This window comes from Nuphar pumila, unplaced genomic scaffold, assembly GCF_984573655.1.
Source record: "Nuphar pumila unplaced genomic scaffold, dmNupPumi1.hap1.1 HAP1_SCAFFOLD_1929, whole genome shotgun sequence".
Taxonomy (NCBI): Eukaryota; Viridiplantae; Streptophyta; class Magnoliopsida; order Nymphaeales; family Nymphaeaceae; genus Nuphar; species Nuphar pumila.
In genome coordinates this window covers 4,408-21,011 of record NW_028323799.1, presented here as the reverse complement: position 1 = coordinate 21,011, position 16,604 = coordinate 4,408, and the positions used below count along the sequence as shown (strand labels likewise).

The following is a 16,604-nucleotide window of genomic DNA, read 5'->3' as shown; positions in this document are numbered from 1 at the left end:
GATGGCAGGTACCAACACGCTTCTTGCAACTGTTCAAAGAGGTGCAAACACGTCCAACTAACAAAGTTCGTTCACTGACCAAACCAAAGCACACCAGGGTTGAATCAGCCAACGGCAATGCTGCGCTTCCTGCAATCAGAGGCGCTGGTTCCAGGAACCCTGGAAATTGATTGCACTGTCCTTGACAAGCTGCACTTGGCATCACTTGAAGCTCCATTGAAGCCTCAGGTGCTGCACATGTCGTTCTGGGCGATTGCGGCCGCCTTGAGGTCCATCGCGATTTTGAGTGGGTCCTGGCACGACACCATCGTCTTCTGGTGCTCGATCTCATCGTCACGGATGTTGATGAAGACGTCGTAGAGGTTGTCGCATTTGGGCCGCCGCGGGTTGGCCACCGCTTCCTTTGAGGTCATGAATGTCTGGAACATGTAGACGTCGGTTCCAGTGTAATACTCCACCGCGACGGCTGGGGGGGGAAGCGATTTCAGCAGCTCCTCGTTCTGGATCGCAAACTCTGCATGGCAAGCGGCTGCTAATGTCGGTGTGTTTTTTCTACAGTTTCACCAGATCAGCGGAGTTGAGGGTCTGGACATGCCTGAATATTCCCTTGTGCACATCCTTTGTGGGTCGGACGCTGAATAGCGAAACAGCTAGCTTGGGTTTGCTGCCTCAAGTGAATGAACTCGTAATTACCTCGTCCATATTTACATCATTACATCATCAGGCGAAAGAGGAGAGGGCGCACCCTCGTACGTGTCGGAGGCGTGGCCCTCCACCAGCTCGCTGAAGGCGTAGGCGTTCTTTGGGGAGAAGGCGTAGAAGATGATGAGGAACCAGAAGTACACGATGGCCGAATGCTGTGCGATGAAGCGGTCAATCCACGCCGTGTCCCCTCCAAGGCTCTCCATGATCTGTGCACGCTTGAATGTGAGGCATCGAAGGCAATGTGGAATGCGAAAACAGCGATCACAGCGCATATTCACAGAGAGCTGACTGGCATGATCTGATTCCCTCCAAGCGCCGTAAGAATACCAGATGGGAGAGTATGTTAAGAGCATAACACAATTTGGAAATTCCCTATAAGCGTACCTAAATATTTTCAGATATTCTCTATGTAAACTTGGCAGCGAGCCCAAAGCATGACCATGACCGTCCATATTGTTACGTTACGTGATCATTCTGATACAGGAGCCTGTATAAGTAAACGTAATCTGCCTTCCCCACAACTATGCGACATGACAAGATGAGCTCGTTCTGCATGGTACAGAGGAGTGCATGCTTCAGGCAAATAGCTCTTGGGGAGGGAAGCATGCTGGGAAAGGCTCAGAGGGCGCTTCCCATCTGTGAAGCGTCCCGCAGGAGTCTACAGCAATCCCCGATCCAGTCCCGATTCGGTTCTGACTGGTCGGAAGTCACGGCTTTGAGCATGACTCCCCTGTCCGATGCAGAGGAAACAAACAGCCCCCAGGGACGCAGTACATCAAGCATAAGCGGTCGGCTATGCATCATGCCGCTTTTACGGCCCATTTGGGGGTGCGATGCGTGAGTGATCGTCTCACCCTACAGTTAACGCAGCAAGTGCAAAGCGTGCACACCCCCTAACCCCTAACCCCTTTGCGTGCTATCCATGCGGCAAAGAGGAGGCATGCGGGCTGAAAGCCTCAATTTGCGCGTTCCAACCTGGGCACAAGAAAGCGAAAAGAGCTACGCCAGCCCAAAGAACCTGGGCACAATCACAGCTGACACACTCTCCAGGACAGGTTCTGTGTTGGAGGCAGAGATGCTTGCGCGGATGCAGAAGCTGACAAGACTTGCAAAGTCGGGTGCAAACGAGAAGCAACGAGCGCCCATCTTACGAAATCAAGCATATGCACCTCACAGAAATCCCACAGGGTTCGTTGCAAGTTCTGGAAACGAACCGCAACCGAAGGAGCACCGCCGCTGACCAGCAGGAGGCAAAGGAGTGGAATGGAATGTAACGTTCTGAAACCCTCATGCTTCCGCGATGCAGGAGACATCCAACAGGTCAACAGACAAAGTCTGCCCCGCAGTTCCGCAGACAGGTACGATCGATTCAACAGCGGTTCCAGCATGAAAGTCTCTCATCTCACAGGGTTCAATGTGTGAGAGAGAAGTCAGGCTTCTCGTCGCCGCCTGGGGATGTATGAGACCTCCGAAAAACACACTTTTGCTGATCAAATCTATGCAAAGCACAACTCGGCGACACACCTGCAGGTGGTGCAGCTCGTTCCACTCCTCGGCAAAGTGAACTTTGCGCAGAGCGGCGCCAGCCCTCCACCAGCCAAGGCTTTCGTAGAGGTGCAGCATCGAGATGTAGGAGAAGTAAGGCATCCTCGCCACCTCCTCCAGCACCCAGAAGCGCTGGATCGGGCGCCCGACGTAGACGAGGTCCAGCACGATGCAGAGCGCAAAGTACGGGGCCTTGATGAACCACGGTGCGGTGGGGGGGTTGGCAGCGAAGCGCGCCTTCTCTCGCGCCTCCACTTTGTGCGAGTCAAGCTTGAGCTCGCTTAGGCGAGATCGGATCTGCGCGTATATTCCGTGTCATGCTGAGATATCAGGCTCCAAGGCATGAGAATTCTCCTGTTTCCTCCTGGCAGGGCACTCCTACCAGGCATTCTGTGAGAAGACAGCCCCATGAAACCGCTTCTTGCCGCCATATACAGTCACGTGTACTCGTTCACGTGAGACGACGCGTTTCTGCTTGAAACAAACACTGTCCGAAAAGACGTCCCCGGCAGCTCGAACAGACTATGTGCCAAACATATAGGAACGAATATCTGTCATGACAACGGGTGCTCTTTCTGGCGATGTACCTGCAACTGTGCTGTCACTCCCAAGCAGGTGACAGGCAGACACAGCAGCCCCGCACAGCTACTACGATTCGCCACCATGCAGTTACATAGGCCCACTACCCCCACGCAAAGCTATGAAGGCACCAGACATAATGCAAGGAGGGCGTTTTTCAAGGCAAATTCACTGTGGACGCTACCAGTAGACTGGTCATGAGGAAGAGCTGCCTATCCACAGAAAGTTCCACATCATCAGCGTGCCCGTTCTTGAAGAAATCGCTGCGATAATCGCAGTTGATAACCCGATTCAAACTGGAGTGACGTCCAAGTGTGCACAAGAAAGCGGAGGAGGGAGCGCACCTTCTTTGCCTCCAGGGATGAAGTGGTGCCGGGCGTGCTGCTGGTGTCCACTTGGCTGAGGTCCTTCATCACGTCTGCTTGCACGAGCGCTTTGTCCAGCGCCGTGAAGCCCTTGACAACGAAACCGCCAACAGACACCCCCAGCTGCACAGCAATGCAAGCGCGTCATTACAATGGGCTCAATCGTGGCTGGAGACAATCCAGCCAAACTGCTCCAAAAAGGGCAGAAACATCCAGGACACTGTAGGCCTCGATAAGGTATGCTGGGATGTATAGGTGGGCACATTCCATTTACGCTGGTGCACCATCCCTATCAACTCGCATGCAATAGGATAGCCGCCTATCCAGTGACATACGCGAAGGCGATGGACTCATGAGCACTCAAGGGAGGGCACTGCATCAGCCTCAGGGCAGCTCCCAACTCTGAGGATATTTGCACAGCCAATGCCTGCGGTGTTACTCCCTGCTGCTTTCCTCCAAAGAAAGATGGGCCGTGCGCACGGTTGAAGCAGCGGGAGCGCAGCGTGAGGACAACGCATAGGCTGGGGAAACGAAAGTACCAACTTCCTTAATTTCTGGGGGAAGAAACAGGTTCTTTCGTCACCTGGAGCAGTGCGAAATTAGGCACTTGGGAGGAAGTGCGTACCTGAGAGAGGAAGCCCTTCTTCTTGTTCAGGCTGCCCATCTCGTCAAACTCGTCGTTCACGAAGCTGCGACGCATGCTTAGCCACTCTTGCGTGAAGTTGGCCTTTGCCTGCAGCAGCGTGCCAAGCGTTGTCATATCCCAACCCGGAATGCACAAACTGTTAACCAAGCAGTTGCCTGCAGCAGTGTGCTACGCTGTCGCCGGCACAACCTGGGAATCAGCTGCCTGCAAACCTGCTGTCGATGGGTACGTATCACTTCACTCAAGCATGTGCGTACTGTTCATTGCCCCTGTGATGTACAACCACGTGCCTGCAATGCGACTGGTTCGCCATGCGCACCTGTATCCCATATGCAGTTCCCGGCCCACATGGATGCATTCCTAACCCCAAAACACCAGGACACCTCTTCCAATCAACAAGATCACTGTAACTGTATCACCTGGTACAGGCTGGTCATGGTACACTTGTCTCGAGTGATGGTAATCGTAGCACAGATTCCCAAATTGCCCTTGAATTTGCCAGTCCCCTTGTGGACGCGGACATGTACAGGGTGAAGAACACTTATACATGACCCCATCTCATAGCACGCGGTGGATGCCGACTGGAGGGTTGAGAACACAACTTCGCCAATCCAACTCACAGCACGCGAGCAATAGGCACCTCACGTTGTAGAAAGAGCTAGGGGCACGCATGCGAGCCACAGGAGCCTTACATATTCTGAAGAGCTCGGGATACCACACGCCTGAGAGGGGAAAGAAACGCACCAGAGTTATCCAGCTGTCAGGCACCTCCCCATAGTGGTCCTCGTACAGCCTGCTGGACCCGGTTCGGAAGCCGTAGTCGCCGGTCATCACGGCCCTCCTCTCCGGCTCCGGCTGGGACCCATTGGCACCGAGAGTCTCGCGGTCCTTGCTCACCACATTCACCCTGCCTGCCCTGTAACCCAAAGCGCATGTTGCATTCGGTGTCGGCTCCTTTTTGGTAATGTCTGCTTTGAGCTCGTGTGAAATCTGCTTGGAATCTGGTAGTTGCCCAATACACGGCTCGCCTTACGAAGGCGAGGACAGTTTGCCCCATGTAAATTCATGCCTCAGAGCTATTTCGCTTACTGGACTGCACGTGGGGAGGTTCATCCCATGGATTTTGCATTTATTTGATGTGATGGAGGTATGGGTCTTTGATGAGCTCGTCTGATAACCACATCTGCTTGCTTGTCCCAATGCATCAGTGCAAAGAACTCATTTACCCTCATTAACATGGCATGCTTTGGTGGATGGCCAGCGATTGGTAGAGGCTGGTGTTCAGCCATCCACACTTATCTTGAGATGCAATCACCATCCCATGTTCAGCTTGTATCGTGTGATTAGCTTTATTCGCGCCAAATGTTTCCACATGACAGAAAAACATGACCAGTGCAAATTCATAAGAAGTGCTGTGAATTAATAGACTGCGATGCTCCGAGGCTGCAATTCTTGTAGCCTCGGAGTAGGCGGAAAAACCCTAGCCATGATGACAACGGCCGCTAAAAACAAAACAGTACATCCACCCAGACGGATTCAAACAAATGAAAAATGCGCTACAATGACCCGATCTAGCTCGTTGAAGCGCCATCGTAAAAAGAAGGAAGCAGTGGAATGTCTCCGATTTCCCTTCTGTGCACAATACATCGCGCAAGGGCCATTTTGACAAACCGCTACAAGTCACGGGTGCTTTCCTACGTCCAATCACATTCCGTTGCAAGCCAAACGATGCTTTCAATGGATTGTGAACGGCTAAACAACAAATTAACGGAAAACCCAAATCAAGCTGGACAGCATCGGAGTGGCAACCGCTGCCCTATGACAGGAGCTAACTAAGGCGTGTATGCATTTATGTGCCTGACAAAAACAAAATGCGCCGTTTGTGAAAATGTTGTGCGGATGCTTGTGTTGTACAAAGAGACACGAAACGACACAAGAAAGCCCCGTCATGCCCACCCAAGATGGGCCCTTCCAACAAAGAGACCTCAGCAACTCGTCGAAAAGCGCAGCTTAGAGAAGGTACGCGCATAGCAGAGACTCGCTGAAAAGCCCAAGGCAATCTCTGGGCCTACTGTCGACTGAAATAGTGTGGACAAGACGTGTGACCCAAAATGAGCAGACAACACGCCCCGTTGCCTATGTGTATAGCAAGTGGCGGCAAGTGCAAAATGCCACTGTCACAATTGAATGCGTTGACGTCGGACTGTGCAGAGTTGTGGCATGTGCGCACGAAACTATCCCATATTGGAAGTATCAACAGATATCTTTAGAGGCTTGGGTACTGCCACAACCCAAGCAAACGGCCATCTGCAGGTCGCATCGCCAAAATCGGCCTATCAAATCGTTCCAATCATCGTCAGCGATATAACGTCACGCCAATGCGAAGGCTCACGGCGTGTTGTACTTTTAGGTAACGCACACCAACAAACTCTGGCAGGGCCTGAGAGCAGCCATACCTGACCTTTCGAGCCTTCCTTGCAGTGCTAAATGCGCAAGCAGGTAACGCTGGTGACTTGGAGCTGCGAAGATACATGCTGAAGCCTTTCTTTCCCACTTAGCTGATAGCAACTGTTGCCGAATGAGCTCACAGTATCGACTTTGACCAACGCATGTAGGTAGCAGTTTCTCTCCATCAAGGATGTGTCAGGGCGATATCTCTAGCATTTGGATGCTACCTATGCTGGTGCTGAGTGAAGGCCGTGAAAAATCTGCTGTTGCGTGCGCAAGATGTGCAGCACATCAAGTAAGCTGAGATAGGCACCAAGCTATCTGAAATTGTACCATGCCTGGTTCCCAGGCTGCCGCTGGCTGTACATGAGCGCCGTGTGGAGCAACGACAGCAACTGAACCGAAGAGGCGCTCAAACGAACGTAGAGTTGCTTATTGGTCGGCAAACCCAATGAATACCAAGTTTCGTCTACCTTGACATCAAAATGCATTACATGAGGAGGATGTCCTCGATAAGGCATGCTGCTCAGAATTTCAAAAGACACACTGCAGCGACAGAGCCCGAGCATAATAATTAGACACATGCAAATCTGAGGGCGCAATCTGCCGACAACATTGCCATGCCATGTTGAAACGATTTCAGCACATTGCAGGGATATCTACAGTACAGCACTCCCGGTTGCCGGGTTCTTACCATGCATCTGATTTCTTGCTACTGTGATATCACTCAAGCAGACAAAGACACGTATGTGTGCGGTAAACATGAATAGACTGTGCAGTTCCATGACTTGCAATCGAGTGCAAGTACCAGAGCCACAAACCCAGAAGATCGAAATATCCTTCGCTGTAAGAAGGTATCCAAAGGGTATGTGCTTTTATGGTAAAAACAGCATGGATGCACCGATTTGTTGCTGAATGAGGTGTGAATGGCAGCAGTTGCACATCATATTTCCTCGCCACCCCATCACGAGCCCTTCTATATGTTGAGACAGGGCACAAGGAATGCATACATCCAGCACCAAAGGGGCCTTGACAAAAGAAGGTACACATATGATATGGCTGCTGGTCAGAATGAAACGGTTTCCGGCTTTACGCCTGTCACAGCCCTCGTTTTGCAAGCTCTTCGATGATGGGATTGAATACTGAGTCCACTGTTTGGTTCCATCGCCTGGTCCCTTCCCCTTGAAGACGAGTCGTCCACTTGGATGCAGCCAAAATGACCCCTTCTTCAGGAGGCTTTATCTCTACGTTGCTGGCACGGGAGCCTCCCATGTCCAAAGCCCGTGACACACTTTGAGTTGATCGCCAAATGTCCATCTGCATGGCACGCAATGATGTGGATTTGCAGCGATGCGTAGACAAAGCACTGCAAAAAAAGCATTGAATGTAAAAGGCAAGACGCTCCAGACAAGCCCGCGTCGGTGGGTGCAAAAATTGCTTTCATGGTCAACACCCAGACGCTCAGCGTCTCGTGGGTAAAACACAATGGGATCTACGAGTCGATAGAACGGAGAAGTTCGACGTGTAATGTAGGCAGCAGTCAGAGAATTACCTTCAGATACACAAACGCCCCCCAGGCCGCTCCTGCACCGAGAACGAATGCAGCGTAAGTCATTGCACCTGTCAAGCTCTATCCATGAGAAGCGTTCACTCAAAACGGAGGGCTATATTAAGAGAACTAAGATAGCCCGTGTTGCTACTGGACCCACGTGAGCCAAGCGACTGTCTCTATTTCATGCAATCGTATGAACTCGATGCATTGTATCACAATGCATCGAGTCCACAGCACAACTTGCAGATTCTGTGACGACTCTCATTTGTGAGCTATCTGTCACAAGACATGTGAGATAGGATAGAGGTGACATGAGCCACTTCGGCCATTGCCAGGCATTGACGCTGAATCGACGTTGGCGTTCGCGATGCACAGATAAGGAGTCCCTGTTTCTCATTCATTGTCTGCTATCTCGGCGTGATTGGTGTTGGCGATGTGCTGCTAATAAACAGGGTTTCATCAGCTCGTGCAGACACGGCCGATTGCCACGCCACGGTTTCTATCTCATGCATATTTTTGTACACTTTTTTAGGCAAAACCCCCTTAATGATTCCTGTCACGGTCGAAGCTTTGCTGACCTGCTGTGCATCGACAACCTGGGCTGAAGCTGTCGCTTCCAATGGACCTTTTGCGACGTACCAAGAGTTGCTTGACGTAGCTGGCAAGGTTTGGTGGGAACAGGTGAGTGCGTCTGAACTGCAATGTCGGGGCCGCACATATACGTGCGCTGAGGAACCCTAGCTTCTCCTTGACGTCGACCTCCGTGGCCGCAGTCGCGTCGGTTGTTCAGAAACAGTTGAAGAGATTTTGCACTTATAAGCGGTCCTCGCGTCGAAGTATCTTACAGGGAATTGCACAGTTTTATAGCAATGTGCCGCAACACTCGACGAACCTGGCGCACTCAAACCCATTGTATCATCGTTGGGGGGCATGTTTGACGGATGGCACCAACACAATACCCGTTTTTAGAAACATTCGGATGTGAAAATACACCATGTGTGTATTGCGCAGGTTCAAAGCTCGTGTCTGCATGCATGCAGTACCGGAACGTGAGATAGACCAGTGACACGCACACCCGTATTGTTTTGCATGGTTCTCGCGACAAGATAATCAAGAACATGAAAGAGACACCCACAGACTGACGCGTTGAGATAGATCCTTCTTCAGACAGACGAATCCTTGGCATGCAGACACCAGTCGAGGAGTGGCTCAAGGCGTTTGCCGCGCACCCAAGCTTGGTGATGTTGCCAAGCTGCGCGAGAAGTTCGGGGCGTTTGAGGAGCTGAGTTCTTCTGAGCAGCGCTCCATTCTGGGCACGGATGTTGGTGGTGTGTTGGAGGAGCTGCTGACTGGAAACTTGCGCTATGAGCAGCGCTTTTGTCACATTTTCATCCTTCGTGCTGCAGGGAAGCAGGCTCCTGAAGTGCTGGCAGCAATCAAAGAGAGGTGATCTGCAAGATGCCCCCAGAATGTGTTTGTTACAAATAACAACGTCGACATCTTCACCAACTATGCGCCGCCTGCACATGGGACTCTAGATCTGGAATCTATCTCATTTCTAAGCGACGACCAAAATAATTTGCACGATAGATATGAGACACTTTCACATCTGGGCATGGCTCGAGGGGCTCCTTTCGGTCTCGAAGTACAAGGGGAAAGCAAGCAACTTTCTTGAATCAGCATTTGGCAAGCCAGGGTCCCCCAAGCCTGTTTTGCAACAGTGCGTCGGCCTGGGATGACATAGACTCACCGGCATCGCAGGCCGACGAATGTTGTCTCAAAGTTGGAGCTCCACACGAACGACACCATCAGCAACATTGCTGACGGTTTTATGCTGTATGTATGGTGACAGCGCACGAGCTGCCAAGCGAAACAAGGCACATCACGTGCGGTGCATTTGCAAGGCAAAGATGCATTAAGAAAGAGGTAGGGGGAAGAGCAGAGGAGCCAGCTCGCTGACACAGGCTGATACATGCTTGTATAAGCCTGTGGGGGCTACTCGTGTTTTTACAGTGTCTGCAATTAGTGATCCCGTGGCTCATCTGCAAAGTGCCTGCTTGCCCTTTCACCATGCGTGCTCGGATCACACGCTCGCCCTTGTAGCGGAACTCTCGAGGCTTGCCTGAGGTTTTTATTTCGAGCTACTGCTTAGCCGTTGTAAAACCGATGCACGTTGCGCAGATTTCACAATTCGCCGCTGAAGGAGCTGCAAAATGCGGCAGCGCAGCAAATGGACATCACCGAGCTGCGTCTCTCCGCGGCGTTCGCACAACCTTGGCCGTCAGGCGCCACGGTGACAGCTGGAGCACCCACGGCGGCGGCAGTGGCTGAGCGCCGGACAGGTCTGCTTCTCGGGCACCTTCAGCCCTTGGTCGAGCCGGCACGTGCCCCTGCCAGTATGTTCCTAAGGTCGACGCGGGCACGTGTTGTTTCAAGGCTAGCGAAGTTCAAAACGATTAGCCGCAGTTCACCAGAAGCTGCAAAAAGTCACTTTGCCTGCAATCTGGCGTCTGCCCATGTTCTGGCTGTTGCTGGCATATTGGCCGCAAGTCTGACATGTGAGTCGGAAGCCTAGTCCGAGTTCTGATGAGTGCGGTAGCTGGTTGATCCGTGCACTCAGTACGCATGGGATTCATGCAGAGTTCAAGCCTTTGTTCACAGGGAAGGCCAGAGCTACATCTGAGTTTGCAGCCGGAGCAGTCTCAAGCAATGCCTGCCATGCCTGATCCATTCAAAATATGTGTCCTCTGGCGATGCCTTTTTATGTCCTTGTCAACCTTTGAGTTGGTTGCCGCCATTTGCAGAGTCGTCTCTCTTGCGTTCTCCGATCACCTCGCATGTTCTGGACACTACGTTCGGCAAGCCCGCTCAGGGCCTCCGCATCCAGCTGTTCCGCATCCGGCACAGGCACCAGGTACGACACACAAATGCACATGCATATCGTGCGTGAAGCAGCAAGTTTCAACAATGCATCACTCTGTGCTGAGTTTGGAATTCGAAGCTCAACCCGAGGATGCGACAGCACTGCTTGAGGTGTCTTGAGACATGGCCCACAAGTGGCAAGTATCAAGCTGATTCTGGCGTCAGGCCAAGGGCATCGACAGAACCATTTCGTTCTCTTTGAGACCTTTGGTTTGATTGTTTGCATTGCAGTGTAGAAGTGCGGAGGCTTGACGACATCTTCGTAGCTTGCAGGTTGGAAGATGGTGTGTGGTGTGCCGTCGGCGACGACGTCACCAATGCAGATGGCCGCGCAACCAAGTTATTGGAACCATCGAGCTATGTTCAAGCAGGCACTTACAGGGTGGTGTTCCAAACAGCAGAGTACTTCCAGCAACGGCATGCCGAGCATCCCGGGGTGTTTCCGGCTGTACCCTTCTATCCCCAAGTTTTTGTTGATTTTACGATCACACCACAGATGTCGGACCAACACTTCCACATTCCACTGTCAATAAACCCATACTCGTACAACACGTATCGAGGCAGCTGATACGGCAAGTACGATCGCGATATCAGCTGCCGCGTATTACATTGTTGAGATTAAATCTTGCCAGCCAGGAAGCTTCCTGTCGTGCGCTGTTTGCCTTGCACACTCGTTTGTCTGTGGGGAAAAGTTCATTTATATCTTCATTGTGACACTGCAGCTATCCCCCAGGGGGCATGGCTTCCCGGTTGGTTATTGACTTGATTGCCCCATACACCACGTCACACCAAGTTCAGTACTGCTTTCGACCAAGTCTCGCCACATATCGGCATGCTAATAACTGCTGACCAATTTGTTCTCATGACAAGGGGGGTGCATCAACGAACCAGACTACAAACAGCTGCCACATAAACGTTAGACAAGTGGCTACTTGACGAATATCAGTGCCATAGTAAATTAGACCGATGGCCGCTTGTGCTGTGACGTGACCATTTTTCTTTTATTGAAGGGCCAACTATTGTGGCCCAATTCCGAAACGTGACAATGTCACATTCCTTATTGAGCCATCTTTTCTGGTCGAGCGCCGCAGGCAATTTCTTTTTTTAAAATGGAGGCCCACAACGTTTTGTTACCAGCAGGCATTCACACGAGCACCACGAACCAATCTTGGGACACAAGCAGCAAGGTACATTGCACACAACGCAGAAACGTTCGACACCAACACCAAAGCTGGCGCGCTTGACCTGGCGCGCATGCACAGCTGCGCCGGCCGCCCAGCCTCGATTTGGCTAGACACGCTTCCGACGTCACCGTTTCTGCATCTATCGAACGGAGACTTCGTGGCCGCGATGCGCCACCGACTCGGTATGACGCACCTGGCCGCCAACGCACCCGGTGTATGGTGTTCCTGCGGACGTTTCATGCAGCCGAACGACACCGACCACGCCATGACATGCAAGTCCCTTTGCGGAGAGATGATGATGAGCCACAACATGATCGCAAGATCTTGGCGCCGCATCATAAGCCGCTCGGCAACCGCATTGTCATTGGAACCAGCGATCCGCGCGCTGCCTGGCGCAAGAGGAGCTGCCGTGTCAGCGAGGCACACAGACTCGCGCGGTGACATCCTGCTCATCCTACCGGACGGGCTCACTGTCGTCGACATCTCGGTGGTGCACCCGTGTGCGTAACAACCTACGTGCGCGCGGCGCGTGTGGCAGGCGGAGCAGCATTGGTGCGGGACGACGCGAAGCGGGCAAAGTATGAGACGGCAGACCCTACTGGCTACGCATTCGTCCCGCTATCCCACGAGTCTTTCGGACGAATGGGCACGTCGGCGATGGAGCTGTTGAACTCCCTGGCGGTGTTGGCGAATGCTGGTGGCCGTGTGGTGAAGGCTGGCTTCGTCGGCAACGCGCTGAAAGAGCTGAGCATCAGCTTGTGCCGCGGCAACGCGCTCATGTACCGTCGCGGCCTCGGCGCTTTGGCGCGCGCGACGGGCAGTTGTTTCACAGCAGGCTTGACTGTTCCAACTGCTGACGTACAATGAGCGCAGCTCTCGTTTGAGTGTGTTGTGTTTGTTGTTTGCGGCTTGTGCCGTTGTTGTTCTGTCTCTCGATGTAATTACGTGCACACAACGCAGAAACGTCTTCAGCAACCATTCACAGTCCTCATGATGCACATGCAACAAGGTACCCACCGATACAATGCAATATAAATGATGGATCTTTGTATCTGTACATGCAACAAGGTCCACACCGATGCAATGCAATACAAGTAATGGAGCTCATGCGGGGTACCCCAATTGGCACCGTTGTTATCTAGGAATACGTCAGGGTACAGGACTGTACAGCGACTTCGCTGGGGCTCAGGGTTCTGGCAGGTTACGCGCTGACCGCAGGCCTTAGAAAAATTTTCGAGCGTGACAGCGTGACAGGGCGCATTTCTTATTGGGCCAACTTTCTTGGCCGAAAAATTTTATTCGTGACGCGTGACAGCATTAAACCCTATAGATTTGTGGCCCTTTTTTTTCCAGGCGTGACGTGACACGGCCATCGGTCTAATTTACTACGTACAAGCATTACATGAATGAACAGCAAGAAATCTATGCTACAGAATGAGGCAACCAGGATGCAACCTCGAAGGCTTCTTGACCATGTTATGGGGATCCAGAACTCTGAATGCCACCTAAAAAAAAACCATCCTCTCCCACCGCAAAATGTGCCTCCCTCCACCAACTTGGTTTCAGTCGTAATCAAGCAACCAAGGCGTGCTCGTGCAGACATCACGGACAGGTGCTCAGCCTGTGGAGCAGATTATAACGAGACTACGATCCTACAGATTGACTACTTGGTATTGAGTACGAACTCTGGGGGTAGACATCCAGCCTCCTTGATGGCTTGCAGCATGAAAGCGCAGACGGTGTCGAAATGCAGGTCAGGGGCCGTTGCGAAATCTTTCGGGAGGATGTCCACGACTGATTTGAAAGGGTGCGAAGGGCTAGTTAAACAGGGCGGGTCCAGAGCGAGGTTCACCTCCAGGTCTGGGTCTTGCAGCAACCCAGGAAGCGGTAGCTTCATCAACAGGTGGTAACGTCCGACTGCCCACGCGGTGTTGAACAACAGCGAGCAGTTGTGGCGGCTGGCAGGGTTGGCATGGCGAATCTTGCCGCATCTCTCCCCCGCCACCTTCAACGACGAAACCGGAAGCAAGTCGCTGTCCGTCTTCTCCTTGTCATTTGCTGGTGCCACGTCTGTGCAGACCCGCTTGGGACTCGGCATATTATCAGCAACACACCCACCAGGCGCGGGAACTGTGATGCCCTTCTCGCTCTCCTTGGTGAAAGAGCCTGCTGGCGATTCTCTGAACTGCAAGTCATGGGCAGCGTGGCCACCTTCGAGCAGCTTTGAGCACTCTGCGGTATCTGCTTGAGGGTGCGCGCAACATGACGGGGCGCCCTCAGCGCCTGCCCGAGACGTTCCATCACATGGGGTCTTGTCAGGTACGCCCTCGCTCACATTGCGGGATTGCTCCCCACTGGGACGCAAACCTGCACAGTGCGAACCATCTGCTGCCCTGACAGATCTGGGAGTCGTTGCGTCCACCTCCGGGCTTGCACTTCCGCAACGTTCAGTCACGTGCAACATCTCTGGTTGCTTTCGCTTTGCTTTGGGCTTGTCCGCAGCGGCGTTACCAGGCTTGAGTCGATGTTTGTACAGTGCTTGAAGGTCATCGTAGACGAACTTCGTCCTGTACACCTTGTAACGCAGCAACGCCATGCGGTATGCCTCGGTGATGCTCTCGATGTTGAACAATGTTGCGGAATCCAAGAGCTTTCTTGCGTGATCCGAAAAGCTGACGTCCACCGTAGTCAGCAGGTCTGCGGGAAGGAAAGCGTGGATGGAGATGTCGACGGGGCCAGGTTCAGCGTGCATGCACGGCAGACCAGCGAGGTATGGCGCGGCAGTGTCTCCATCCTTGAGCATCTCTGAGGTCGGGATATCAAATCCACACAGCATAAGGTCTGCTTGCGTAACGGTGAGGTCGGAAGCTGCCTTGATCAGGGGGTCTGCGACAAACTTTGGGCGCGATTTCGTGTCCTGCAACAGAACCGACCGTGAGCGTCGCTGGTCACCCGGGTACATCACCGCAGCGCATGACCAGACTGTACACCAGTCGCACGATGTACGTCGACCCTTTGTCCCGCTCACAAGGTTCAGCATCTGTCTGGGTGCGTGTAGCTTCATGTGCACCTTGTGCGAACAGTACATCCGATGTATATGGTGCACGCACCTGACGCTGACCGTGGATCCCCTGCCACGACTCCAGTTTGAGCTTGAAACGTGCATAGCGATTTAGCTCATTTTTCAGAGCACTGACGTGTTTGGAGTAATCCTTGATCTGTGCGTGGTGCTTCATTCCGCACGCTGCTGAAACCCAGAAACTTCTGCAGCACGGTGTCCCCGTCACATGCGGAAACAAAAGTCGTTACGGTACACGCAAACACTTGTAATATAATAATCGTTATTATCTGCACGGATTGGGCCCATTTCCGTGCGTGTCCTTTCTATTACCATTTCCGATAGCACTCTGCAACTAGACCCCCTTGATTAGCCAGCTCCATCTACATCACGACGAGTGCTTACGCATTCAGGTATTAAAGCCATGTGCTCGTTTCCGCACAGCATGCGCGTGCGAAATTTGTCAATCACCCTGGAGCAACTTGTGATGACAGTAGGGAGGGCACCAAGCACCGTGTCATCGTTCAGCTACTCAAGTGAAGTTATACATATTTTCACTTCAATCAGATTTTCGAGCGGTGCAGGCCAAGGGGTTCTCTGTCTTGGCTGACACGTATCCTGGTACCCATCATCCAACTCGTGAAGTTCTTCATGCCAAAGCACCTGCTGTACAAACAATCGAAGACGGCATCGCACCAATGTCTGTTGAGAAGCGGCCCTATATTCGTTTGGCTGGCGATGCTACCTGGTGGAACGGTTTACTGTCTACACCGAAAGCTGCCAGAAGAAAGCAAGTCTTGCACATACCGATTTGACTACCAGGAGGTGTACGAACAATTCGGCACATCAGAGTATCTTACGCGTTCATGACACCCGCATTCAAGGAGCAGTCGTGGGCAATGACATCGGCAATGACCACATCCCAGGTCCCGTTGAAGATAGGCGTCGGACGCCTATTCGTGCCCCGAGAGCTCCGAGTAGCAAACATACAAACAGCCCATTACAAAGCCACAGCAAAAATTCCCTGTGCTGATGCCAGCATGTAGAAGCAATGGACGCCAAGCAAAATATATGTGAACACCCGCGATATGCAGCAGATCTGAAAAGCTGCAGGGGCTGCTCGCACGCTTGCGAGTGGCCGTGCAAGACACTCAGGAGGAGCTCTCTGCACCGCAACATGAACTCGTGGACATCAGAATCCTGGATTCAGGTTTGCCTATTATGTTGGAGGAAATTGAGAAGATGGAACGTGCTCAAGCTGTGGCCTGTGAGTGCATCGCTGAAAAGAAGGCTGAAATTGCTCAGTACGCAACAGAAACGGTGCTCCTCTGCTGCCAGTCTGTGGTGATGATTGCCTTGACAGGCTCCAAGGCTAGTACTACGGCAAGCTCGTCAGAGGAGATTGCCGTGCGTGGATTGCAACCTCGAGGGTGCTCCGCTGCAGTCTCTCCCATGGCTGACGCGGCCGCAAGTCCTCGTTGCTTTGCGTGCATGATCACAATGGCGCATCCCATCCTTTGACTACTGCTCGGTTCCGGCTTGGTTTCTGGTCGTGTCCAGAGGGGTTCACGTGTGTCAAGGTGGCTATGGTGTGCGAGCA

General features: G+C 52.5%; 1 protein-coding gene across 1 annotated transcript; it reads right to left on the bottom strand.

Moving 5' to 3' along the window:
• Nucleotides 1–224: 224 nt before the first annotated feature.
• On the bottom strand, nt 225–5,023 carry LOC149808971 (ubiquinol oxidase 4, chloroplastic/chromoplastic-like). Its single transcript, XM_089995065.1, has 4 exons — nt 4,997–5,023; nt 2,230–2,418; nt 746–911; nt 225–514 (listed from the first exon to the last, which is right to left on the bottom strand). The coding sequence occupies exons 1-4, from the start codon at nt 5,021–5,023 to the stop codon at nt 225–227; spliced, it is 672 nt and encodes a 223-aa protein (XP_089851191.1).
• Nucleotides 5,024–16,604: the final 11,581 nt, after the last annotated feature.